The sequence below is a fragment of the Ursus americanus genome, chromosome 20 (assembly GCF_024610735.1).
Source record: "Ursus americanus isolate L20-20 chromosome 20, mUrsAme1.1.p, whole genome shotgun sequence".
In the NCBI taxonomy this organism is placed as follows: Eukaryota; Metazoa; Chordata; class Mammalia; order Carnivora; family Ursidae; genus Ursus; species Ursus americanus.
Genome location: NC_142146.1, coordinates 19,785,275 through 19,812,485, shown reverse-complemented (window position 1 = coordinate 19,812,485; position 27,211 = coordinate 19,785,275). Strand labels below are relative to the sequence as shown.

At 42.1% G+C, this 27,211-nt stretch overlaps 1 protein-coding gene across 17 annotated transcripts in view; it reads right to left on the bottom strand.

Annotated features, from left to right (window-relative positions):
• Positions 1-27,211, bottom strand: part of THRB (thyroid hormone receptor beta) — a 379,102-nt gene that overhangs the window by 196,837 nt on the left and 155,054 nt on the right. For 16 of the 17 annotated variants that reach the window (XM_087870168.1, XM_045791644.2, XM_087870167.1 and 13 more), the window contains one exon: positions 24,569-24,640. In XM_087870168.1, the coding sequence (XP_087726294.1) occupies positions 24,569-24,640 (72 nt within the window). Of the gene's footprint in view, positions 1-3,436; positions 4,575-24,568; positions 24,641-27,211 lie in introns of those variants that run through there. The other variant, XM_087870164.1, reaches the window with a different exon arrangement.

The following is a 27,211-nucleotide window of genomic DNA, read 5'->3' as shown; positions in this document are numbered from 1 at the left end:
ACTGCTTAAAACCTTTCATCTGTTACTAGTAGTTCCAAAGACCTTATGATGATTTAGAAATCTCTATATACCCAGACAACTGCTTACTTTTCATATCTCGTTCCTCTTCTCTCCCCTCTACCCACTTTCCCATTGTGTTGCAGCAATTCTGAACTTTCATTGAAATGCCATGTTCTCCTTCAATACCATCCCTTTGCATGTGCTGTTTCTCCCGCCAAGAATACTTGAATGCTTGCCCCTGCCCTCTGCCCCACTATTTCAGGTCTCAGCTAAAATGGCACTTCCCCTGGGAAGCTTTCTTTGACCTCCCAAGTTAGAGTTAGGTGCTCCACCCTTGTGTTCTCCTGGCATCTCATAAAACTTCTCATTTGTGACGATCTTCTGTTGTAATTGCATCCCTCAGTAGGTTGAAAGCACTACGAAGAGAGGGTCTGCATGTCTTCTAAAAATTTTGTTGTAGCTCCTGTACTCAGCACAGTACTTGGCACACAGTAAATACTGGCTGTACTTCTTGGTGGGAATTTAATAAAATCTATTATCCTGAAAAGAACTGAATGAAGCTGGTGGAGGAAATAAATTTTGAAATACAGAGGAAGCCTTCCACGGGAGTCCTTGAAATCAAATCATGCTGCTGACATTTTCGACGTATATGTCCACATTTGTGTGGCAGAATCATTATAAAACCGAGCTCTCCTGCTAATTTTGAGAACTGATCTCCTTAGATAACTTTCAGTAATTTTCACATTATTTTTTAATCTACTGTACATCCAACTGGATCAAAGCATCATAGGAAGGCAGTGTGGCTGGACCACGCTGAAAAATGGGGGTGAGAGTGGTAAGGTTGGCCACATCCCTCAGGGCCTGGGAGGCCACGGTGAGGAGTGAAGACTGTATTTTTAATCCAAGGGGTATATTTTAAAGACTTTAAGTCATGGTAGTGACTTTCTCATTCTGGCTACTTTATGGAAAATGGATTTGATGATGAACCAAAAGGAGAAGGAGGGACCAGCTAATAGACCAGTGAGGTGTTTCAGTGGCCTGATGGTGGCCAGGACAATGGCCACGGAGGTGGGGGGAGTGTGCAGATTTAAGATAAGTTTTGGAGGTAGAAGATGTAGGAGTTGCTGAGAATTTGGATTTTGGGGTGAGGGAAAGAGGAAGCAAGTATGATTTTTAGGTTTTTGGACAGAACACCTACAAGAATGGTGCTGCCATACTGAGATGGGAAGACAAGTGCCTACGCATCTTCATGGCCCAGCACGGTTCTCACCTCCTCCTTGCAGGCTGTCATCGACTTCAAAACCCTCTCTCTTTCCTCTCAACAACTTGGGAAATCATTGCCTGCACCACTCATCGTTTTAGGAGGAATGCTGAGCTCCCTAAGCTGGCTTTTGAAGGTGAGGGATCTCCCCTTCACATCCAGTGCGGCCTGTAGGTGGGGCACACAAATGTGCTGGTTGGTGAATTCAGTGTGGTTCACACTGTAGCCAAGGCTCTGGAGCTGCTCCCTGGAGCCGTCAGCTGCTAAGAATATCCTGCCACCCACGGGACTAAATGTTCATATCCTCCGATTCATGCCCCAATTGGACATTTTAAAAAGGCCATTACCAAAAGCCTTTGAAAATTATGTTCCTTTCTAGAATCTTAAAGACAGGCATTTAACTTCTATTATATACTCTATGATTATTTAGCATTAACACTTTTCACTTGGTATATAGTTACTTTTCTTTCCCATTATTAAGTATTACCTTAAAATGCAACCTCATTTCCTCTTCTGTTAAATAGAAATTCAGGATAAGTTTCTTCTCATTGAAACTATGTTGAATTATTTCAAGAACGTCTCATTTTCTGCAATGCTCATTCACACTTTGGTTAGAAGGCTCTTTTAAAAAAAAATAAAACTTCAAGATACCATTATATCACCTTTCAATTCATTTTAAAAGTTTTTTTTAACTATAAATCTGTTGCCTATTTGGAGTTACACTTTATTGTAACCTCCCACACAAAGCTAGAATGCTGTCTATAATATTCTTAGCAGTAAAAAAGGAACATAATTATGAAGAACTTATGCAGAGGCAGGAATCAGGCTTTTTCTTGCTCTTCCTTTCAACACATGATCTTTGAGAATGACTTATAAAAGTTAATTTTGGTTCACCATCTTCTTCTAGTACCGGGATAGGCATTTTACATACCTTTTGTAGTTGAATTATCCCAACACCCCGTGATGAATTTTTGCCTCCAATTCCCAGTGGATTGAAGGTACATTTAGCAGCATTGACTAGTAAGTCTGAGGATACACATCTAGAAACAGCAGCTTCTGCCTCCAGATCCAGGTCTCGGGGAGTCCAAAGCTCACCTAACCATTCATTTAGGCTCCAGTTATGGGGGAGAGAATCCCCTTTTGAAAACCCCAGTTCCACTGTAGCACTTGCCAAACTACTTGAGAATTCTTCCTTAGATCAAGCCAAGTCCCCAAATTCCCATTCACCGTCAGTCTTAACCATCCCAAGCAGGAGTTGCTTACATGAACTTCATAAGGTTCCATGAAATCCCTGATGGTGTGCGCCAATTTTGCATTTATATAAATGCATTTCCTGGGGAGTAAGTCTAACTTTGTTTGTTTTTTAAAAAAATCAGATTGCCAGAGGGCTCTGTTATCCCCCCTTCCCAAAGGATGAAACCCTTCCTCCTGGGGAAATACAGAACAACTAGTCTCCTTACTCTGTATTTCAGGCCTTCTACTTGAAAATAAGCTGCAGTCCCTTCTGCAGCCTTTCCTTCTGCAACTGGACGCTCTCAGTTCTTCCCACCTTTCTTGTGCAATGTGGCACATATCCAAGCCTCAGCCTCTATGGAACGCACTGTGGTTGTCCTCTCAAGCATGGCACTTGGGGGGGCTCAATGCCCCTCAAAGTTTAGCACTGGGAACTGATTACAATGTTCTATTCCTATATCCATTCAATAGTTTACTTAAGAATAAGATGATAATTTATTTTCCTCTTACAAGTCTCCTCAAAACTTTTCAAGTTTATAGAATTGTCGAATCAATATGTTGTACGCCTGAAACTAATTTACATAGTACATCCATTATACTTCCTGAATAATACATCTTTTTTTCAAGTTCAGAAAATACAGGATTATAATCCATATCCCTTTAGGATCCTCCTTTCCCCCACCACTTCCCGCCAAAAAAGCCTGAAATTCAGAAGTTATATTTTCTTTACTTTGCTTTTTAACTTCAAGAAACCTGAGAAATACAGGAAAAGCACATTTGTGTAATCTTACTGTTAGCAGTGATACATTAGGGTTTGAAGAAAAGTTGGCCGTTGGAAGCCCATGCCCTGCATATGGACAGATCTTGACCCACACATGAATTGTAACAAAATCTCCCCCAGCGTTCAAGGGGAGAGCATCACAGGGGCTGTCACGCACTCACCCTGCCGTCCTGCCCGCTTCCAGAACTTGCCGACATCTCCACACCTTCTGCACGAGCTGCTCCTAGTCTACTTCCACGTCAGGTAGAAGGAAGACTCTCTAAGCAAATGAACTGCTGGGGACCCAACTCCGCAGTCCTGCACTGCCCTGGCTGAGCAATCCCAATTATACGTTCTGGAGACGCATCTCAGATGAGTGCGTTGACTGACGCTGGGCTGGCGTCATGACTGCACGGGCTCGGCCACAGAACACACTTGCCAGACAAATGGCTCACCACGCCAGACTGTTCTCTCGATCTGGGATTCCATACCATGCCTCCCGCCTGCTACCAGCAGCCAGTCTTACAGCAGGAAGATGAGCAAGGCTTGTGGAAACTGAAACCCCTAGTGAAACGAGACTCCTCTAGCACCAGGAGGCTGCCAGGACAGCTAACACCTGACATGCTACCTTATCCATGTTCTCGGGCCCTGGGATGATGAGAACTTTTACTCTCTCCCTCCTCCACCCAGCCTCATCATCAGAATCGCAGAGAGAAATGGTTCACCCCCCGGATGCTGTGGCTTCTATAGAGCAAAGAGGATGGGAATCATTTCTTTGGCTTGAGATAAGGCTTAGGATTCCCACATACTTGAATTTTCCATGGGTTTGAAGCCGTCAAGGTTCAGGCTTGTGGGTCAATTTCCAATGGCCTCCTCGTCCTCCTCCTTTTTTAAAAGAAAGGCATGATTCTGAAGATGTCCCATCCAGCAGCACTTGCTTGCTGCCAGGGTGCCTAGCAATGCATTTAGCTCGTTTTGTTGCCCTCTTCAGATAACATGTTTCTGCTGGTGTGTAAGGTCTGGAAGCTGTCTGCATGCCAAGGCAATGCCCCTTAAATGAAGTCTTACATAAGCCTGACAAATTATCTTCAGATAGAAGTATTCTCAATGAGTTATTACAAAGCCATGAAAGTAACTGCTGGTGAACCACCAAAACAGAAGCTGGCTGAGCAAATACATCAAAATGCCTGTCATATGGGGATTTTGCCAGTAACATTTCCCCGTCAGATTTTTTTTAAGGTACTGGCACATTTTCTTTTCTTGCCTCCCATCCTTTCCTCCCCTTTTCCTCCCTCCCTCCATCCCACTCTCCCTCCCTTCCTTTCAGCAGACATCATTCTCTCTCTCTCTTTTCCCCATTCCTTCCTCCTTCTTTCCCTCTTCCCCTCACCTCTCTGTCCCCTCCCCCTGCGCGTCCCCCTTCTCCGCATGCTATAGTTGAGACTATATTTTATTGTCGCCCACCTGATACTCTTAGGTTACAAGTACCCTGCATGGCTAACTTTCACCCTCTCTTGGATTCTAGCAGGGAGGATGGTGTATCACTTCTCTCCTCGACTTGACAGCCCTCAATGTCTTCTTTGTGGGTCCAAGATAAAGCCCTACCCTTCAGCCTGCATACAACACCCCCAGTGCAGTCCCGACCACCACACCGCCACCTGTCCTATCTCCCATATTCACATTCGCCACAGCACAACTTAACACCTCACAAGCACACGTGACCCCTCCTGGACACGCTTTGCCTGGTCCTAACTCTGACAGCTGCCTCTTCTGTTCACTCCTTTTCCCAAAAGGCTGAGCCTGTCTTTCAGCTTCAAGCCCTTCCCTGAGTTCCTCAGATAGTCAGTTACTTTCCTCCTTGGGTTAACATTGCATTGCAAACAGTTTTTTTTTCCTGTCTCCTCAAATAGGTTAAGAGTTCCTGGGGCAAAGGCGTTGCTGACTCACGCACCAGGCAGTTGCTCAATAAATGTTTGCTGAATGACCTCTGTTTCTCTGAGTTTCTCCGGGATATTTCACAAGTATGAAGAAGCAGCAGCACAGTATACTGTTTATAAGAATGGATGTGTGAGTTCAAATCCCATTCGTGATTTGAGCAAGTTACTTAACCTCTAGCTGTCCCAGCTCCCCATTTGTAAAATGGGACTAATATTGTTCAACTCCAGGTGCGTAGCTATGCGGAATGTAGTTAGAACACTGCCCGGAAAATGGAAGGGGTACAAGCTACATGAGGGTTTGCTAAAAGCGGTGGTGGCAATTCTGATACCCCACGGCTGCCTTAGCTTTGCTTTAGGGAGAAAGTTTCAGACACGATCAGGACTGACCTGATTTAGATGAGTAGATCTTTTATTGGGAATGTAAATATCTGCCTCGCCTCGAATCAAAAGGACACATGCTAAGCATTCCACAAGACGACTCTCAGCGGGCTATGCCATTCCCAGGGTTATTCTATGAGCCAGGGGTTTGGGTCTGGATGGCATATAATAAAAGACCTAGTTAAGAAAATATAATTCATAGACTACCATGTATGAGGAAGTACACACTCGCTGTGTACTGTTTAACAGAAAATATGTTCGTGTCCAGATAAGAAGTTAGAAGGAAGTTTGACATCTCCCAATTGAACATCAAAAAGTGAGGAAAAGGCAAAACTCAGAGACGACAGCCAAAGGAACTCTTGCTTCCTTTTCTTTGCGGGAACACCGAGCTTTTCTAGGCTGAATTTCTGCGGAAAAGATTTCCACCGAAGTATACCTGCACGATATGGCCCTGCAGACATCCTGGCTGTATCTCTTGCCAGTGCCCTCCCTCCCCAGGCTTAATGCTCCCCTTTCCCTGGAAATCCTGGAAAAACCCATACCGAAGGTTACCTCCATGCCTTGGCTTCGCAGCTCCCTTGCCCTGGATGCCCTCCCTCTGCTGCCTGTAACACTCACTTGGGTTATAACCCTTCCTGGGAAGACTTCCCTTGCTCTCTGCAAGCCCCTTTGCTCTGGGCCTTAGAGCCCCCTGAGCATACACATTTCTCAGACCACGTACCGTACTGCATTACACTTGTATGCTCACTTTCTGTCTCCCTCACTAGAGTGTTCCAGAAAGGGACTGTGCTTAGGTCCTAGTTGCTTCCTCAATGCTCAGCACAGTGCCTGGAACAAAGTAGGTGCTCCATAACGGCTCCCTGGGGACTCACTGAGCCGGCAGGCTGCCCTATGTCCGTAGGGACAAACTCATTGCCAGGTGTCTATGGCAGCAATGCTGGGTGTCCCCTGTGCATTGCTGATCGGGCGTACCCTGGGGATATCGCCTTAGGGTGTGGCTGAGACATTTTTCACATCTAACAAAGCTGGAATGATTGTACAATCAGGCATCATGTCCCTCGTGAACGGGAAATAGGATTTCTGGAAACGGTTAATAACTATTGCACATACTGTAGCCTGAGACAGGAACTTAAATGCATCTTGATGAACTTAAACAATTTTTGTGACTCACTGATGTTAGGTGAAGCTGTGCATTACAGCCATATGGTGAGACACTGACAGCCCCGCCAGAATGACCACACTGAAAAAGCCCGACATCAGAAGCGTGGGGGGGGGGGGAGGAGGAGCTAGAACACTCTCGCATGGCTGGTGACACCGTGAGTTCATACAGTCACTTTGGTGGAAAACTGTGTGGCACTCTCTCATACAGTTAAACACGCACCTGCCCTCTGACCCAGCTCCCGGATAGACAGCCAGGGGAAATGCATATGCTCCCCGAAGGACGGCCGCCAATGGGGAATGACCCAAATGTCTATCAGCAGGAGAGAGAATAAGCAAACTGGTCTATTTGCACAATCATGGCTACTCCGCAGTAGCAACAAGGAACACGGACACGCACAGAGATGCGTGTGACTCTCACAGATGATATATTGTGCAAGAAGCGTCAAATATGAAAGAGTATGTATCATGCACTTTCACGTTGAAGAAGTTCAAAAAAGGGCAAAAAAAAATCAATCAGTGGTGAAGGAAGTCAGAATAGTCATAACCCTTGGGATGAGTGTTAGGTTCTGATAGGGGCCGGATGGGCGGGGGTGTGAGAGGACATTCTGGGATGTTGCAATCTGTATCCTGATTAGTGATTACATGGGTGCACACCTGTTTAAAAAATTCATTGAGTCTTACATACTTTAGCATATGGGTGTTATATCTCACCAAAGAGTGGTCGATCGAGCGACAGATAGATCGATCAATCACCAGAAATCTAGACAAGTGGAAGGGAGGAAACACTCCATCATTCATGCAAAATTATGGATTGTATAACCCCTCTGTGGTTCAGGGAAAGCGATCATCACTGAACATAGCCCAAGAAACATCTCAGCTGAACTGGCTGGATCGTAGGACCGAAATTATGGTAAACTCAATTTGTTCCCACAAGTAATAACAAAGATGTGCCCTTCCCAAGAGGTCACACCTGTAGCACAACTTCCTTTGGGGCTGGATGAATAAGAAGTTCGGCCGAACTCACTATTGTGGAATTTGTGCAACAGGGACCTTTCCTCAGTTATAAACTTTGAATCAAACTCATCACCTTGAGGATAACACCGTGTGAAAGTTACATCATAAAAACAAAGCTATGAAAACTTTATTTTTTTCAGAATAAAGTCAAAACTCTTTGAAGAGTGTAAGCATATGAAGGCCAGGAAAGGGGAAATAAAGTCGTTTTCTAAGGTCTTTTTGCAAAGCTTTGCCAAAATGTGAGATAAGCCAAAGATGATCAGAATGTTCAAATCCTTAAAATCTACTATGTCTGCCACACCTGTCTAACCAAAGGGAAACTGATGCCCCGGGAAGATGCATTTTCTCTCATAACCAAAGGGGCTTTGATCCCAAGCCCACGCTGTAACTGACCACACAAGATGCGGACCTGGAGAAGGCCCATTACTCTTTCAGTGTTTCTCAGCTGAGGTATGACAGCATTTGGGGCTAGTTGTTGGAATATTTTGGATATTGCTTTATGTATAATATAATATTAAAGTAAATCTCACTGGTTGTTTAATTTTTTAATGTTGTTGCCAGAAAATTTAAAATTACATATGTGACTTGCATTTGTGGCTCACCCTACACTTTCAGAGGACGGTACTGGGTTATAGTATAAGAGCAGGAAAAATAAAACAGAACTCAGAAGTCCATGAGGAATTTGCAATTATGCATAATGTATGACTAACATATTCATATTTCATATATATTTCGTAATATATTTCATATATTCATAAAGCATATTATCAAGCAAGACAGTAGAGAGGAACTTGGAGAAAAAAAATAAACTTTGGTGAAATACTGATTTCCAGAGAAACAATAATGTAAGTATAAATTTCACACTGTCTCCTTAATCACTTAACCAGAAAAATAAACCAGTATTAGAAGCTTGAATACTTTTTATCTCTTCAAATTAAAACCATAGTTTCCATAGGTTCAGACAGGATTTTTAAGCTCCTGGGAAAAGTAGGTAAGTGTGTTAAGTGTCATTTTTTGTTAATCTAATCTACATGCATCAAATAACAAAGAGTTTATTGTATTATTTGCCTTGGGCCAGGTCCAGCTTCCACCTCTGTCTTCTGACCCCTCCTAGAGGTAATGAGAGTGTATACCGTCTTTTAGCAACTCTTAAAGCTCCTTTCTTTGCCTGGAGTTTCAGGAAGGCATTTTTCCACTTTGGGTCTTCAGATCTTGGGGGCATCAGAATCTCTCCTCAGCTCTTGGAGCTGAAAGCTAATTACTTCAGGGTATAGCTGTCCTGGTGCAAAGAAATATGACTGAAACATTTTCTTCTTTTTCTCTTCTACTGTTATTATCAAGGTTTTGACTCATTTAGAACCTTCTCCCAAAACACATGTATTTCTTGTGATAGGAGTTTGATCTTCCGTGCTGAGCAATATGTGGGTGTGATCTCATGTTCTTACATAGTCCTGCATCTAATGTATTACAGAAAAAATCTAAGCTGCTTGCTCCACCTCGTCTTCCTGCCATCCCCGCACGTTTTGCAATGCGGGCGTTATCTGTGTGCTGATGAATGGGTCGTTTTCAGGTTGGCAGAGATATGGAAATCATGGGTGAATTTAGCCATCAGTGCATTTTTCTCACGAGCACCGCATTCGTGCCCACTCACCTCCCATTCGCTCCACTTCCTATTCCCCCCAGAACTTTAAACACTATTCTATCGGTGTCCAAGGTTTTCATAAAATCAAGCCATTTGTTTTGATGAGTGTCAAGAGGCCCACAGATAAAGTTACCAACTTGTTTTCCTCCACAAGTTGACTTGTTTCAACAAACTCAGGCCTCAGGCAACCACAGTTCCTAAGCATATTTTTTTAGATCCTGCATTTCTACCCTTTAAAATGGCAACTGCTTCCCCAGCCAAGACGGGAGCCCTTAAAGGCTCTGTGTTGTTTTCAGATGTTCTTAGGATGGCAACAGCAGCAATCACACAGGGCAGCTAGCCATGTGGCACGCAAGGGGACAGAGTATGTATGGACTTAGCCTTCTCCCAGTTTACTGTGCGTCAGAATCCTCTGGGGATCTTGTTAAAAAGTGCAGATTCTGATTTGCGAGATCTACAGAAAGCTCTAAGATTCTGTATTTCTTTCTTTCTTCCTCTCTCTCTCTCTTCCTTTAAGATTGATGTATTTGAGAGAGCACACAGGAGGGTGATGGGGGCGGGGCAGAGGGACGGAGGTAGAGCGAAAGAATCTCAAGTAGACTCCCTGCTGAGCTCGGAGCCTGACAATGACCCAGGAGATCCTGACCTGAGTGGAAACCAAGAGTCCAATGCTTAACCCCCTGAACCACCCAGGGCTCCTGAGACTCTGCATTTCTAACAAGCTCCCAGGTAGCACCAGCTCCACTGACCCTAAAGCACACTTGGCGTGGAAAGGAGGTCAACTATAGGAAATCTGCCATACACAGGATTCTGTAATTCTGTCTGCCAGAAACCAATAGCTGATGTAAGCAGGGGCAGAGTCTCCTCAGGACCTTTGCTAGAATACTCCAGAAGTCATGCTACTAATTATAGAAATTTATCTAGACAGGAGGATTTAGAAATGAAGTCTGAGAGTCTATTACCAAATCATTTTAGAATCTTGCAGTGGATCAAAGTTACTATCTATTATTTCTTTCAAATGTGTATTCAGCTACTTTGTTCCTAGAATATCTCTACAAATGAGCCCCTTTACGCCCCAGCTGGATCTCTGATTATGCTGGATGCAAAACACATCTAAGTTTATTCAGTAACTAGTTACATAAAGCAGCTATCTTGAAGCGTTTTGCAAAGAAGAATTTTGCTAAATAAATATTTGCTACTCAATTTATCTATTCTGTAAACACAAATGCTACAGTGTAAGGTTTGCTTAAAGTAGAACATATCTTGTTCATTCCATATCTGATAAGAATTAAAAAAAAACAATTTATATTCATAGTAAACACGAAAACTCACGGATGCTTCCATCACATCAATTGTTTATCAGTTCCAAGGAAATGTGTATACCACCCTGTCTTCGGTGCTGACATTAAATTCCTTTGTGTAGGTAAATTCTAAAAAAATGATCATGTAAACTAAGTGGAAGTGAAAATGAAACTTACATACGATCTTTTTTATGTATGATTTTTCTGCCTCTCTTGACTCGAGGCAGATGATGTTTTGCCATATGAATTGAGTGCTACACACATACCATATGCCAAATACTGTGCCAGGTGCTGGCAGGTGATGGGAGGGCGGTAAGGAGTGAGAAGACAAATAATTCCAGTCTCTACCCCAGCCAGGCTCAACTGAGTGGGGGAAGATAGGCACCTGACTAAGTATTTACAACATAATATGCCTATAATAGCTGAAACTAACAATTATATAGCTCGTTTATCTGTCAAACACTCACTGTTCTAAGCATTTTACATATATTAATTCATTTAATCTTCATAGCAATCCTATGAGGTATTATCTCCATTTTATGGCTGCGAAAACAGGCAAAGGCAAGTTAAATGGTTTCCTCAGAGTCACACAGAAATACGTGGCAAACTTGGATTTGAACCTGGAAGATTTGTTCTAGAGCCACTTTGCGGCTCGAAGTGTGGTCTGTTGACCAGCACCACGGGCATCACCCAGGATGCTGTGTTAGGAATAGGGGATCTCAGACCCTGCCCTAGACCTCTTTTTTTTTTTTTTTTAAAGATTTTATTTATTTATTCGACAGAGATAGAGACAGCCAGCGAGAGAGGGAACACAAGCAGGGGGAGTGGGAGAGGAAGAAGCAGGCTCATAGCGGAAGAGCCTGATGTGGGGCTCGATCCCGCAACGCCAGTATCACACCCTGAGCCGAAGACAGACGCTTAACCGCTGTGCCACCCAGGTGCCCCTGCCCTAGACCTCTTGATTCAGAATCAGCATTTTAACAAGATTTCTAGGTGAGCGTATGATCATTAATCCTTGAGATGCACTACTCTAAACTGTCATAATAGGCAACTTCTGGTAAGAGTCCAACCTCGATGTCAGCCTTCCACCTTGGCCTGAAAGACTCATTCTGAAGGATTTCTACAATCCCCCAGCCCCCTCAGACACCATTCCTCTGGGCACCAGATCTGCCTCAGTTGCACCCCGTGTTGATCTGAGTCAAAAGTAGGTGCTTTCTACAACAGACCTACTAGCACCAAACATTTCAGCTTCTTCGCTGAGGATCGAAGGAGTCACAGAGAGGAGTCACTTCACTAAACTTAAAGCCTTCTGTCGTTTCTCTCTCCCCAGCCCCCTCCCTACATTCCTCGCCTTTCTGGAGTAATGGCCCAAACCTCCCCTTGTCTCCAGCAAAAACAGTTCTACTTCCACCCAGATCCCTTGGAGATTTATTGCTCTACCTCTGAACACTGGCCAAGGTATTTTCCCAAATAAACACAGTTCCCTTCCTTAGAGGAATTCTGTGGCTAGTTGTTACTGGGCATCATTTGCCCATCTTCTTACAGTTACTTCTGTTATAACCTCTATTTATTGTGAAATACACATACAGAAAACTGCACACATGTTAAATTTTACTTTCAACTTCTCTATTTTTTCAAATTTTTTTTGAGAAAGAGAGCACGAGTGTATGTGTGCAAGCAGGTGGGGGGCATTGGGGGGGGGCAGAGGAAGAGGGAGAGAGATAATCTTAAGCAGACTCCATGTCCAGTGGGGAGCCCGATGCAGGCCTTCATCTCATGACCCTGAGATCATGACCTGAGCCGAAATCGAGAGTTGGATGCTTAACCAACTGAGTCCCCTAGGCTCCCCCAACTTCTACTCTCTTTAAATTTTCATGGAAAAAAAAAAAACACTGCTCTCCATTAATAACATATTAAATAAAAGTATGAACCATATAATTTAGTAATATAGCCATAATTAGTAGCTCACAGATCCAAGATACAAATGAACTAAGGCCACGCTTAGACTAGAAAGCTCAAGGTCTACATATCCTGTTGATTGCTGACTGGGATATGCTGGATTGTCTGTCCCTTAATCCCGATTACCAGAAAATCAGGGAGGTAAATGCTCTTAGAATAAGCATATTCTAATGCTGTGTGTATCTTGCTGAAAAAAATGTATATATTATATTACTTTTGATTAAATGGGAAATATAAAATATGTATGAGAATATTTTAGATTAAGCAGGAACATCTAGAGAAGGTGAGTAAAAAAGATGATTGCAGGAGGCTCCTAGCTAGTCACAGTCTGTCTTTTCAGACTGTGGGTTAAGTTCCCGCATCCTACGTCTGTCTGTCTTTCATCCTCTTCAAGGCAGTAAGAAGAAGCAGTAAAAGAGAAAGAAGCCAAATATATAGTTCAGCAGATGAATTCTTTTATCTATTAATGACTCCCGTAAAAGGTTTGCCGGGAGGAAAAGGTTATACTAATTACTAAATCGGGGTCTCCAGATGATGTGAGAGGAGCCCCTGCCACGGATACATTGATAACTAATGGTTGTCACGATACCTGCCATATCAGATGTTTCCTCTCACAGGAAGAACACAACACTGAAAGAAGTGACTGGCAATCCTTGATTCATAACAGCAAATGGTTTTAAAAGGGCAGAGAGCACACTTATCGCTGCTTGATGACGATCAGTCCAAGTCTAAGCATTTTCGCTAGATCTTCCTCACGGATTCATTTCACCTTCAAGCTACGTTAGTGCATCAAACGTTTAAAGTAGAAATAATCCTGTTTAGATGTGTATCAAACCATAAGACAGCAACGGTCCGGTAATGAAACCACCCGTTGCCTACAACGACAGCAACAATGAAAACACAGAACACACACACACAACTGCTGAATGATGCGAACAGGTTTCAGGACTAGTGACCTCCCTCATCCTTTCTCTTCTTCTATAAACGTCAAATCCTGCTTATTCGTTTAGGCCTGATTCAAATTCAAATCCCTGCAGTAAAGGCTTCATAGGTCACTGCGACCACCATTATCTCTTTCTCATAATATCTTGACTATGGAGTCTGCCCCATTCATTTTGTCAAAAACGTAAATAATATGAATAACTAAGATTATTGTTCACCTCTGCCTGCATATGTATCTCGACTCCCCAGTTAATTTTATGTTTCTTTGGGGAATTGGCTGTTTTTTGTGCCTCCCACCGGTGTAGCCTGGTGTTTTGCATAGAGAAAAGCTTAATAAATATTTGACAACACTTTGCCCAAAGGGTGCTAGTAACTAGCTGTTCCATCTATTATTAATAGAAAGCACAATCCAAAACCAGAAATTATTGTGCATTGGAATGAAGTCACATTTCAAGAAAAAGCTCTCTGATCAACGTGGTCTTCTTAAATGGTTGCCATTGAGGATATTCATGAAATAAGTCAACGCAACACAGAAAACAACCGTTGCAAAAACTTGTGTTTAAGCTAAGTAATTTGTCCATTTTGCGAAAGAGATGAACATTTTCTAATAAACTATTCTCTTCACCCAACTGAAGGCTAAAGAAAGCCCTCCCCCATGCTCCTACTTCTAACAAATCTATTTAGGAATGAAGAAATTTGAGTTTTACTTTTGTTCAACCAAATACTTGCTATAAAACTGTTGGCAAGTTCTAATGGCAAGGGTTTAAAACGTTCACTAGTAGATAATGGAACATTCTAGGTTCCAGTGAACTCTTCTAGGTTCTAATCAGACCCTCCTGTATGACTTTAGTGTAAGATTTTTAAAAAGTAGACTGCAAACTAATGCCACAGAGATGAAGCAATTTAAAAAATGAGGTGAAATTGACAGTTCTGGGGGAAAATACCTAGTTAGAGCCTCATCTCACACCACACACTCTAGTGAATCCTAGATGTTTTAAAGAGGAATTCTTTTGGGGCGCCTGGGTGGCGCAGTCGTTAAGCGTCTGCCTTCGGCTCAGGGTGTGATCCCGGTGTTGCGGGATCGAGCCCCACATCAGGCTCCTCCGCTGTGAGCCTGCTTCTTCCTCTCCCACTCCCCCTGCTTGTGTTCCCTCTCTCGCTGGCTGTCTCTATCTGTGTTGAACAAATAAATAAAATCTTTTTTTAAAAAAAAAAGAGGAATTCTTTTAAGAAAATTTAAAAAATTCAAGAAAATACAGCTAAATATGTAATTGATCTTTACATGGGAAAAATATTTAAGTGTGAAAATGGAAGAGATTTCAAAGACCAATAAATTTTTATGAATTAAAATTTGAAACTCTATGACAATAGATACAAATATAAAAGGAATTGATACTCATTTAGCAGATATTTATTAAGCATCTATTATGTGTCAGGCATTTTTCTAAGTGTTTGGAAGATTATGCATGTACATAAACAAAATAGACAAAGGTCTGGATGTCTTTGCTGTTAAGGTGGCTATTGTAGTGGGTAAAGACTGACAGATAACAAAAATAAATTATATTGTATGTGAAAAGGTGGAAAGGGCCATGAGAAAAAAAGTAGAACCAAGAGTGGGGCGGCAGCAATCAGATGTGCCAAGGGCTGTGTTTGTTGGCTGCTTGATGTTTTAAATGTGGTGGTCAGAGTAGACCTCAAGAATGATACCATTCATATAAACATTTGCAGTAGGTACTCTTACTGGCTACCCTGAGGAATACTTGAGAGTGTTCTTGGCAGAGGGAAGAGTCATCTACTATCAGAGCAGAGACAAATGAGAAATTGGAAAAACCTATTTGCAATGCATGAGACTGGCAAAGAGATAAAATCCTTAATAGAGAAAAAGAATTCTTAAAAATCAGCTTGAAAAATCAATGTCCTGTAGAAAATAGAAAACATGAACAGATAATCTTTGGATAAAAGTCAACAAAAAGTGAAATATTTCCAACCTTACAAGTAATCAAGTAACCTTAAAGCAACCTCACTATTGGGATATCCAGTTTCTGAAGATTAAATCATGTTGGTGAAGATGAGATGAGATTCTCTTCTACGATACTAATGGAAGCATGAAATGATACAACCTTTTTAAAAATAATCTGGTTATATTTATCAACAACCTTTATTCTAGAAACATCTCTTATGGAAATCATCAGATATTAAGATAAAATTTATGTATATTTACTGCAGCATTATTTATAATGATATATAAATAATTAATACCTAGATACCAAACTGAAGTTTCCAGCCCAGGATGTATCTGTGAGCACTTGATACCTCCATATGAATGTTTCATAAATACCTCTGACTTCACATGTCCCAATCAAAGTCACCTTCTCCAGCCCCTACCCTAGCCCCCAAAACTCTTCCTCACCTTGTCTGAGTTCAGGGAATGGTTCCAATGGACTTCCATTGCATAAGACACAAACCCAGGAACCATCCTCGATGACTTCTCCCTTGATTCCTGAATTCTTCCATTCCCATGTTTTGTCAATTCTGCTTGCGTAATATTTCTCGAACTCATCCCATCCTCTTCATTCCTAGCAGAACTGCCTTAGTTCAGCTCTTATCATTTTCTTTTTCTTTTTTCAAAGATTTTTAAAAATTTATTTATTCGACAGAGATAGAGACAGCCAACGAGAGAGGGAACACAAGCAGGGGGAGTGGAAGAAGAAGAAGCAGGCTCATAGCGGAGGAGCCTGATGTGGGGCTCAATCCCATAATGCTGGGATCACGCCCTGAGCCAAAGGCAGACACTTAACCGCTGTGCCACCCAGGCGCCCCACTCTCATCATTTTCTACCTGGGCTAATTAATAGCTGTTTACGTGGCCCATAGTGGCAAAGTTCACTTTCATCCCATCTGTCACACCATTACCATAGGACTCTTTCTGAAATATTAAACTAGATCAAATCACTACCTTGTTTAATTTTTAAAAAATGGTTCCCTACTGCTGTCAGATTAAAATCTAAATACCTTAGACAGACTTCTATGACCTAACACCTGATCACCAGCTCTTTTGCCCCATCAGCCTGAATTCTTCCCTTCATCCATAGCAATCAACTTACAAATTACATATCATGCCCCTTTGTCTTTTCATATGCTTTCTTCTGCCTGCCCCCCTACTCTTACTGTTCCTTAGACAACTTCTCTTCACTTCTCCAGACTCAACTGACATGACGTGAAATCTCTGCTTTTTGTTTTGATCCATCTAAGTTAATATATCTCAAAGTTAAGTGTGCATCAGAATCCTCTGGAGGTCTTGTTAAAGGTTCCTGGGTTCCACCTCCAGAGTTTCTGATTGAGTAGGTCTGGGGTGGGGTCTGAGAATCTGCATTTTAACAAGTTCCCAGTTGATGTAGTTGCTGTGTGCAGGGGCCACACTTTGAGAACCACTTGTCTAGAGAATTCTTCATCAAGGCAACTAGGGTTTGGTTGACTGCTTATTTTTTCATTCATTAAATAAGTGCTTGCTATGTGAGTATGTGCCTATTCTCATTTGGACTAGGCAAAGTATTCTGCATAGAGGTATACTGATGGTCTCTCTCTGGTAGGAAGAAGGCGGGACTGACCCGTACAGTTGTGCAGGTTGGACACTGTGTAAATGGTGCTCCCTGGAGAATTACAGCTCAGCCAGAGGGAACAGTCCTGGAAGTCAGAGAAACAAACCAGTGGTTTACATAACAGTGTAACACACACCATGATACAAATATGCACAATGTTCTTTGAGACATGAGCAGAGCCTTCAAACCCAGATATGAATTGGGGGCAAGGAGAAAAGCAAGGCTTCCTAGAGACTGGGATACCACTGTTGAGTCTGGCAAGGTGAAGAGAAGTTATTCGGGAAAAGAGTAGAGGGGGGCAGGGAGAAATAGCATATGCAAAGACAAAGAAGGATGGTATGTGATTGTAAGTGGATTCTTAGGATGGAGTAAAGAATGTGGAGGGTTCCAATCACTTTGTCTATGTGAAGGGCATTTGCTTAAATTTTTTTTAAATTATGAAATACTGCACACATCAAAAGGTATATAAAACAATATTACAGACGTCCACGTACTCACCACTCGGATTTGCTCTACTTGCTTTATCTCCCTCTTTATAAGAAATGAAACATAGCAAAACACTAATGACCCATCTCCCTCGTTTTCCTCTCCCACCCTGTCTTGCCAATGTAGCTATGATTTTATAGTTGGTGTGAATTTTTCCCATGTTTATTTTTATACTTTTACTATGTAAAGGTATAGGCATTTACTTTTGATTTTTATTTTTTATTTGAAAAACATTTTAAAAGATTTATGTATTTATTTAAGTAACCTCTACACCCAATGTGGGGTTTGAACTCACAACCCTGATATCAAGAGTGGCATGCTCCACTGACTGAGCCAGCCAGGCACCCTGGCATTTACTTTCTAACAAGAGATATTTTCCAGGATGTGACAGCAAAAATTACAACTCTTGTCGCAGCAGGCTTCTCACTTGGAGTAGCCGGCAGCCCGTGCCCAACCAAACGTGCCCCTCTCCAACATTTGGTGGGTAAAACAGGGTGCATGTGAGTTTTATGAAATTCGATCAAAGGGGGTTAAAATCAGAAAATCAAGTTGCGCTTATTCAATGGTAGATGATTCCAAAAGCTAAAATGAAAAATTATCCTTGTTTTGCAGCCAAAGATGTCAAACACAGAGGATCAAAGGAGTGGTACCGAGAAACTTGGTCATTTTTGCTCGGCCCTGTGGATTACATACATGAGGGATGTGTGCATTTGTGGGTGTATTAGGTACCATGCATACAATGGAGTTCCCAAAGGGCTATGCCAGGAGGCTCTGGTTCCAACCTACCAGCACCACAGACGTGCTTTGATTCTGTCATCTACAAAAAGGCAAGACATTACCTGCCGTGCTCTGGTTTAACAAAAGGGATGTGATGACGAACTGGAGATTAAATTCTTTCTCATTTGGGAGCTCATAATGAAAAGTCTATGAAAACATAGCTACCAAGTTAGATTCTATTCCTCCTAAAATTAAGGAAAGAAGGAAGTGGGTGTGGAGGGTGAGGGGAGGGAGGAGAGAAGGAAGAAAGAAGAGTTGAAAGAAAAACTGGTTTCCTTCCCCATCCTGACTTTCCTACTTTCTCTAGCTTGGCTTCTTATGATAACGTCTTAGTTATCTTTACAGCTCCTTTTCCTCATTCCTTTTAAACTCTATTACTTAGACCCCCCCCTTTTTTTCCTTTTTCTTTTTTTTAGGAATGTCATAGTTTGAAGGTCATTGCTAAGGTGGTCTGGAGCCCTAGAAAAGTTCTTTGTTTGTGTTGTATGTGTGCATACATGTCCTTATGTATGCATGTATGTAATATTTATCCATTGCCAAAAGAATGCATCGTAAATTCCCAGCCAATATTCCATATAGACAAATACCGTGTAAATTTTTTTATCCAGATCCTGTTTCCTAGAAGTTTAGTTAAATGTCTTTCCTGAGTTGCCATTCCTATATATGCATGTGAATATACATACACATAAATAATGTATTTATATACACATACGCATGTGTGTGTGTGTTTGCGGAAACACAGTTTTGAACTATATAGTTAATGAATATATTCTCTCTGGTCAATTCATTCTTTGTAAGTTCTATCACATCCATCTCTTCTCTCCTGTCCCTAATGCAACCTCACTAATAAGAAGCTTATCAGCACAAATCGAAGTTCTCAAAGCCATTCTTTTTTAGAGAGGGGAAGGAGAAGGGTGGAGAGAGTGGGAAAGAGCGAATCTTAAGCAGACTCCACTTTGGGCTGACATGGTGCTCATCTCATAACCCTGAGATCATGACCTGAGCCCAAATCAAGTCAGACGCTTAACCAACTGAGCTACCCAGGTGCCCCTCAAGGGCACTTTTTATTGCTCCCCCTTTTATCCATCATGCAGTTGGCTACAAGGTCATTTCCTCTAAAGAACCACCCTGATCATTCCTCTCCAGAACTGAAAAGCTTCTGTGACTAGGTCTGCTAGGTGCCTCCATGTTATTCTTTTATAACCAAATTTCACTTTACTTCCAGATACAAAGTATCCAACTACATTTTCTAGCTTCTTTTACAACTAGGAATTGGTAGAATGTAGGTAAAAGTTGTGGGGTGGGAATTCTGGTAAGGCCTCCTAGAGAGGAAAAATAGCTGTTGATGGGTGCCTTTCACTTTCCTCTTCCCATCCTTCCTGTTGCCTGGAATTTATATGTGAGGGCTAGAGCTCCAGCAGCCATATTGAACCAAGAGGTAAACTTAAGGATAAAGTCATGTGTGAGGAATAGAAATACAGAAAGATAAAAGGTGCTCGAGTCCCTGATGATTGTAGAACTACCCCCTGCTACTGTGGAGAGAAAAATACTTTTGAGTGTTTGTCACTATTATGGTTTTCTGTTATGGGCAGGCCCCAAATAGTAGCTTATTCTCTCCACTAATGTAGCTATTTCTCCAATCCAGCCAATGTAATATTTTTTTTTAAAGATTTTATTTATTTATTTGACAGAGAGACAGCCAGCGAGAGAGGGAACACAAGCAGGGGGAGTGGGACAGGAAGAAGCAGGCTCCCAGCGGAGAAGCCTGATGTGGGGCTCGATCCCAGGACGCTGGGATCACGCCCTGAGCCGAAGGCAGACACTTAACGACTGTGCCACCCAGGCGCCCCAGCCAATGTAATATTTTGATTAATATTGAACCATTGCTTTTCTTCTTAAGACGGGGTTTACAGGTAGAAAGACCTGAGTTCAAGTCCAGCCTTGCCACTGTGACAATTATGTCTTTAGACATTGCTTCTGTTCATTTTACCCTCAATTTTATTGTCTAGGAACCAATAATAACAATAATAGTAATGTTATTTTTAATATGCACATTACAGTGTTTGTTACTTTTCTTTCATTCTCTTTTTCAGTTATTATACCAATGGCACCAGTAGGAAAAATAGTTGGGGAGGGAAAGGGGGATAAAACTCAAACCAGGATATTGTCCCACTTGTTAACAGTCCTTATAACAATAGTTGAAAGTTTCAGTTTGCTAATTTTTAGAAGTCAATGGAAAATATGTCAGTAGACTGGACTTCGATTATTGATATTTTACCCTCATTCTCATGAATAACTAGAATCTGACTACACACAAGTTGTATTGTCCTAAGAGCCCTTGACCTATAGATAAATGTGTACTTCCACACACACATAAATTTTAAGAATGTTGGCTCTAGGAGAATCACTTTCTCCACATCACTGGAATGGGAAGACATACAATTTCTGTCTTCTATTTTCCATTTAAACAAGTTGACTCTTAATAATGTGAAGAAACAGTTCCTTTCAAATGAGCATAAAATCGCAAAAAAAGCACATTCTGCCCAAACTCTCAGATCGTGTAATTTTATTTCTGCTTTTATGCACATTAAACTAAATTGGTTAAGTAAAAATCATCCTCGATTAAATTTGATTCAATTAGGAAATTTGTATGTGCAAAGCACGGACTGTGTGGGTTAAAATAGGTTCTGGTTATTTAAAATGTTATTTTCTATGGATGGTTCATTTTTGCCATGACTTCATTAGTGAACTAAATTTTTGTTATTGTGGATCAATCTTGTGAGTTAAATAGGCCTTGACCCTTTGTTGGGAAATCACTCAAGTAGTAGCGAGTTTGTCTGCACAGCCTCAAAGGCTGGAACATTTGAGTATCTTCAAACCCTTCCCGCTCTGGCTCCATGTAACCCTCTCTTACCATTTCCTAACACTGCCATCATTTCTTTTCCGAAAACATTTTCAGGGGCACCTGCGTGGCTCAGTCAGTTAAGCGTCCAATCTTGATTTTGGCTCAGGTCATGATCTCAGCGTCTTGAGATCCAAATTCACATCAGGCTCCAGACTCCCCCCCCAAAAAAAACTTTCTCTGACTGACTATAAATCAGAGAAAGACAAATACCATATGATTTCACTCATATGCGGAATTTTTAAAAAAGATTTTATTTATTTATTTATTTATTTATTTATTTATTTATTTATTTATTTATTTATTTATTTATTATGAGGGGGAGGGGTGTGTGGGATGGAGCAGAGGGAGAGGGAGAAGCAGGGAGCCTGACACGGGGCTCCATTCCAGGATCCTGGGACCATGTCCTGAGCTGAAGGCGGTCGACCAACCAACTGAGCCACCCAGACGCTCCCATATGTGGAATTTAAGAAACAAAACAGATGAACATAGGGGGAGGGAAGGAAAAATAAAATGAGATGAAAACAGAAAGGGAGGCAAACCATAAGAGACTCTTAACTATAGGAAACAGACTGAGGGTCGCTGGAGGGGAAGGGGTGGGGGATGGGGTATTTGAGTGATGGGCATTAAAGAGGGCACTTGATGGAATGAGCACTGGGTGCTGTATGTAACTGATAAATCACTAAATTCTACCTCTGAAACTAATAATATAGTGTACGTTAACTAAAAGGAACTTAAGTAAAAAAATTTTGAAGCCATTAAAAATAAACACTAAAAAACAAAACAAAACAAAACATTTCCCTTCCTTCTGCCTGCTTAGTGTTCTCCTCAGGCTCTAAATGCAGAGTTGGCTGCTGGGTCCCATCTGGCCTGGCCTATGTCCTTAGCTGCACTTCAACCCAAACAATCACCTTTCGTGTTACTGCAGGACTTCTAAAACGCACAAATAGAAAAATTTAAGTAGGGTTGGCTCAAAGTATTTCAGGGAAAAGGAAGTATTTTTTTAAGGGTCAAAGTGCCTCTTGCAAAGGTATAGGCACAAAGCCCGTCATTTGAGAGTACTTGACAATGCCCAAAGCAGAAAGACCGAACCCGGGGTAGCCCTATTCTGCAGGTGTCTCTTGAGGACCGAATCCCAATCTCAGTCACCAGTAGTCCCACTCCACTAAGATACGGGAAAAGGAATCTTGCATTTCATAGGTGATGGAAAAGCGCTGCGATGAGGGAGCAAGGATTAAAACATGATGAAGGCTTTCTGGAGCATTATCACTAGTACATGTATAGTACATGTCAAAGCAATGCATGTATGAAGTACCGTGTTCAAGATTTCCACTCTCACTCTGCCTACGTATCACCTTTTAGCCACATCACAGGCTAGAAGACCCCAGAAGGTAGCCAGTGGTTCCACTGTCTGGTATTCTCTAAGAAATGTTTTCCCCTTGATGTTGGCCATTATTGAACAAAGGAAGTTCTGGAAGAGGAGCACAGTCTCCTGTCTTCTAAAACTGTATAATGACCTTAGAGCCCACTCAATAAATAGTCCACATGGCTTTAAGGAAGTTCATTAGTATTTTCAAAATTTAAGGAAGCTCATCAGTATTTCTATGTATTAAATGTCTAATTCATTTATCCGTTTGCCTTATTTTCCCTTTTTGTTTTTATTTTTTGATGGAGGTATAATTTATAGACAGTAAAAAGCACAGAGGGGTTTTGACAAATGCTATGTAGCCCGCACTCCTATAAAGATATACATTTCCATCGCCCCAGAAGATTCCCTTCTGTCCCTTGCCAGTCAATGCCCTCTTCTCCTCGAGGTAACCGCTATTTCAATTTCTATCATCACAGATGGGTTTTGCCTTTTCTAGAGCTATATGAAGATGGATTAATACAGAGTGTACTCTTTTGTGGCTTAGTGTCTAATGTCTCATGTTTGAAGCCTGTATAAAAATCACCTCTTAGTTTCCTTATCTGTAAGTGGAAGGGGTCGCCTTGTAAGAATGGTATGCCAGTATCCTGAGGAGTCGGGAGGTCTCCTGGGAGCCGTGAGGGGGCCTGAGGAGTCACCTTGGTTGGGGTGGGTGAGGAGGAGGCTGAAGGGTGGGCTTTGTGGCAACCCTCCTCCCCTTCAAACAGAACAGCTGTACTTTTCCCTGTCTTACAAATTGGGGTTCCCTGGGAGATTTCATTTGGGAAAAGGGTTCTTTGTAAAAAAATAAAAAAAATGTTAGAGAACCGCCGGCCCAGGTGATCCTTACTGATAATTTTCCCTCGAACATTCTATAAATTGCAAATAGTGCTTTCTGATATGAGAGCTCTGACCGGTTCCCTTGAGGGAGGGCTAGGAGACAGAGGCAGCCAGACGGGGGGCCCCCAGGGAGGGTCCGGGCACCGAGCACTGTAATACTAGTAGTGGTTACCATCAGATAGCGCCACCCCGACTGAGGCGCCTAGACAATAAGCCAGAGGCCCTGGGCAAGGGGAGGCACAAAGACAGCATTCAAAAGACTCGACTCTCACAGCCCGGGAGCGTTTCTATAGACTCCACCAGACCCTGGCCCAGCCGGAATGTCACCTGACAGCCAGAAAGCCATTTTTCACGGGTAGCTTTTAAACTGCTAAAAATAATAAACACAGAAAGGAAAGTGCTGACATAATCTTAACTGCAGAGACAAACTGAAACTGTTGTTATAATAATGTAAACAAACCGGGTTCCAAATTATAACGTAGCCTTCCAAACAGGCTGCTTGACGTTACCAAACATCTGGGGACCAGAGGGAGAACGGAGGGCTTGCCCGGAAAGCAAGGGGGTGTGCACCGCACAGGTGCCGGGCCCTATCCCACGGGCTCTAACCCACCGATTCGCTACTCCTGACGCCTTTTTTTAGCACTTAAGGAAAAGGCAGTTGGAGAGGGCTGCTGGGTCTTCCCTGAGCGCAACTTCCCCACATAACAGGTGAAATACGGCTCCTCTCTCTCATTGTCGGATTATTACTCTTATTGCCCTAAGTTAACTTTTGCAGACTTCCTTTTCTCCATTATGATTTTCCAGCCCATTTAATGTTTTCTATTTCTCCTGAATACCTACAGAGATTAAAAGTATGTTAAATAACAGCAGCGATGCCATGAATTAGAAGGTAATTCCCCTAGTGCTAAAAAGTGACAATTAATCATAAAGATCACGAGTCTGCAAACAGCCAAGTCAAGCCTGACATCTGACCTTCTGATCCATTAAATCCCGTGCGGAAGCTGGCACCCACGCAGGCCGGCCGACGGGAGGGAAACCGCAGATCTGGAAAAAAGGAAACACAAGAAGGTAAATAGAAGTGTTTTGTTTTTGTTTTTCCTTTCTTTTTTTTTTTTTTTTAAGTTCCCCCAACATTTGTTTCATCTGCAACTGCTCTTCTTTCTGTGTTTAAATAGGGCCTGGTTTCAGAGCTGTCTCTGATTCTGAATAAATGCAAATAGACTGAGATAAAATCTTCCAAAGGGGACATAGTTTCAGAGAAAAAAACATGAACACAGAAGTTCAATAACACAGTAGGGGCATAGGACAACGCTTGTGGATCCCAAAGAGCTACCTGGCTGTGGGCAAGACTCGGGAGTTTGGATTGCCAGCCCGGAAAGATGGTTAAAGGCATATGTAGAGCTGAAATGGTTTAGAGATTTTGTGCTAACGAAGGTATGGTTGGCCTCAGAGGATGTTTCCCAGGACCGGTCTCAGCCAACAGAAGTGTCCGCCATGGCCTGTGCTGCAATGACAGGTCCTCACCAGGGGACGCAGCCGGGCTTGGAACTGTGGAACTGTCTAGATGGTGTTCAGTGTGATTATGCTGGGGACACTTCCCACAGGTATCGACAGATGAAAGAGGCGGCCAAACAGACCATGGCATCTACTTGTTCAGCAGAGGACGGTTCCGAGGGTCTGTCTGAAGAGCAAGCGAGAAGCTGCTTTCTGGTTAACTGTGGTCCCGCAAATTTTGTGGCTGTTGTGGGGAACTTAGAACTCAGAGAAACAGGGGTTAGTAGAGCAAATGTCTGTGTTCTTGCTGCCTCAAATGGACCATTGATAAATTTTGTCGTAGCTGCTTTTTCTTTTTACATTAAAAAATAGGGAGTATAGACAACCCCACTCTAAGGCCAGACCATGAATCTGTATTTTTCTAGTCCACTTTTTTTTTTTTATATTTATATACAATATGTGCGTCCAGGACAATGATCTGTGTTTGTGTGTTTACCTCTATGATACGAATCTCTGTATGTGTATCTACCATTCTCCATTTTTGACTCAACATCGTGTATGGAGAGCCAACCGTGTTGGTCTGTCACATTCCCTGTAGCCGCCACATTGGATGAATATATGCTCCGTCACTGTCTTTTCACTCAACACCCAACATTTACAGCACCATAAAAGCGCTTGTTATATCATTAAAGTGATTGTTGGGTGTGTGTGGGTGTGCATCTGCATGTGCGGATGTGTAAGCTTCCTCTGTGACGGACTCTGAGCTCCTCAGGATGCTGTTGTGTTGTTTTCACAGTGGCTCTTTTACTCCAGGACTCCACAAAGAAGGGACACTCGGTGTGTTAAAAGGCAAAACATACTTGTTAAAAATTGATCGGCTTGTTATTCATTTTCCTCCCTTTTAAAACAACATGGCGGAAGACTTGGGGTTGTATTTATCTGCTTTCCTCAGGCTCTGTCCACTGCTCTTGTAACAGACTTGAAATCCCAAACCATCACTATGACCTCACTGTTTGCTAGAACATCAGAAAATCTGATAGCACGAGGCAGAAGACCAAGACATTTTTAAGAAGCATATTCTAAAAGCTTTCTCAAAGAATACACAGACAAGCCCAGGAAGATGCTAGTGTTTGTGACTGTCATTGTGGCTTCATGGCGGATATAAGTGAGCATACACCGCTATCCTTGACGTTGATATTTAAAAACGAACAGTGCCATTGCATGAAAATACTGGACCCCATTTATCTTTTGAGGGTATAATTCTGATTTAGATTTTGAAGAATATATGTGAACCTGACTCAGTGAAAACAACCTAAAAATTCTCATGTCATGATTCATAATAATAAGCATTTTCTATGTAACCTTTATTAAGGACATTTTGGGGGCTGGGTTGTGCTAATCTTTTACCTAATTTTACTTAGCTTAATCCTCACAATGATCCTATGACCATTTTTCAGATGAGGCAAGGAGAGGCACAGGAAGGTTTAACATTTTTGCCCAAAGTCAAACAGCGAAGAAGCAGCTCGCCAGGAATCTCACCCGGGTAGTAAGACGTCACAGGCCTCTTTCTGAATTAACTAAGAACAGGCCCAGGTTTAAGATAAAACTGCAGAGAAGGAAACTGAAAAACAGTGTGACTGAGGGTGCTTCCAAATTTTGCCATAATCCCAACAGACAGAATCTCTTTCATGGTGTGCCTCAAACCAAGAACAAACCAGATTAGAGCGCTCCAACGAGACAAATTCAAAGTGATTTCTTAGGGATGAAGGAAATTTAAAGGAGCAAGGTCAAGCCCCAGACTTTTCCAACTTAAACATACCCATTTGTAATTCTTCTTCTCTTTAGAGAACCAGGGGCCACAAATTTGCTCATGGCTCAAAGGAGCCTGCCCAGTTTGTTTATATGAGATTCAAAGCAAAAATGAGAATCACTCCCTGGGACAACTTTAGCCTAGAATGTGTGCTCTTTACACATTTTTAATTGGGGCACAAATATATTAACAGTGTGGTTATTTTGTACTTTCAAAGGAATCTGTTTTGTAACTGATTCATATTTATATTTGGAATATATTTATTTCTGGGCATGAAACAGTTCATTTTGTTGAGCCATCTGACCTGAGGT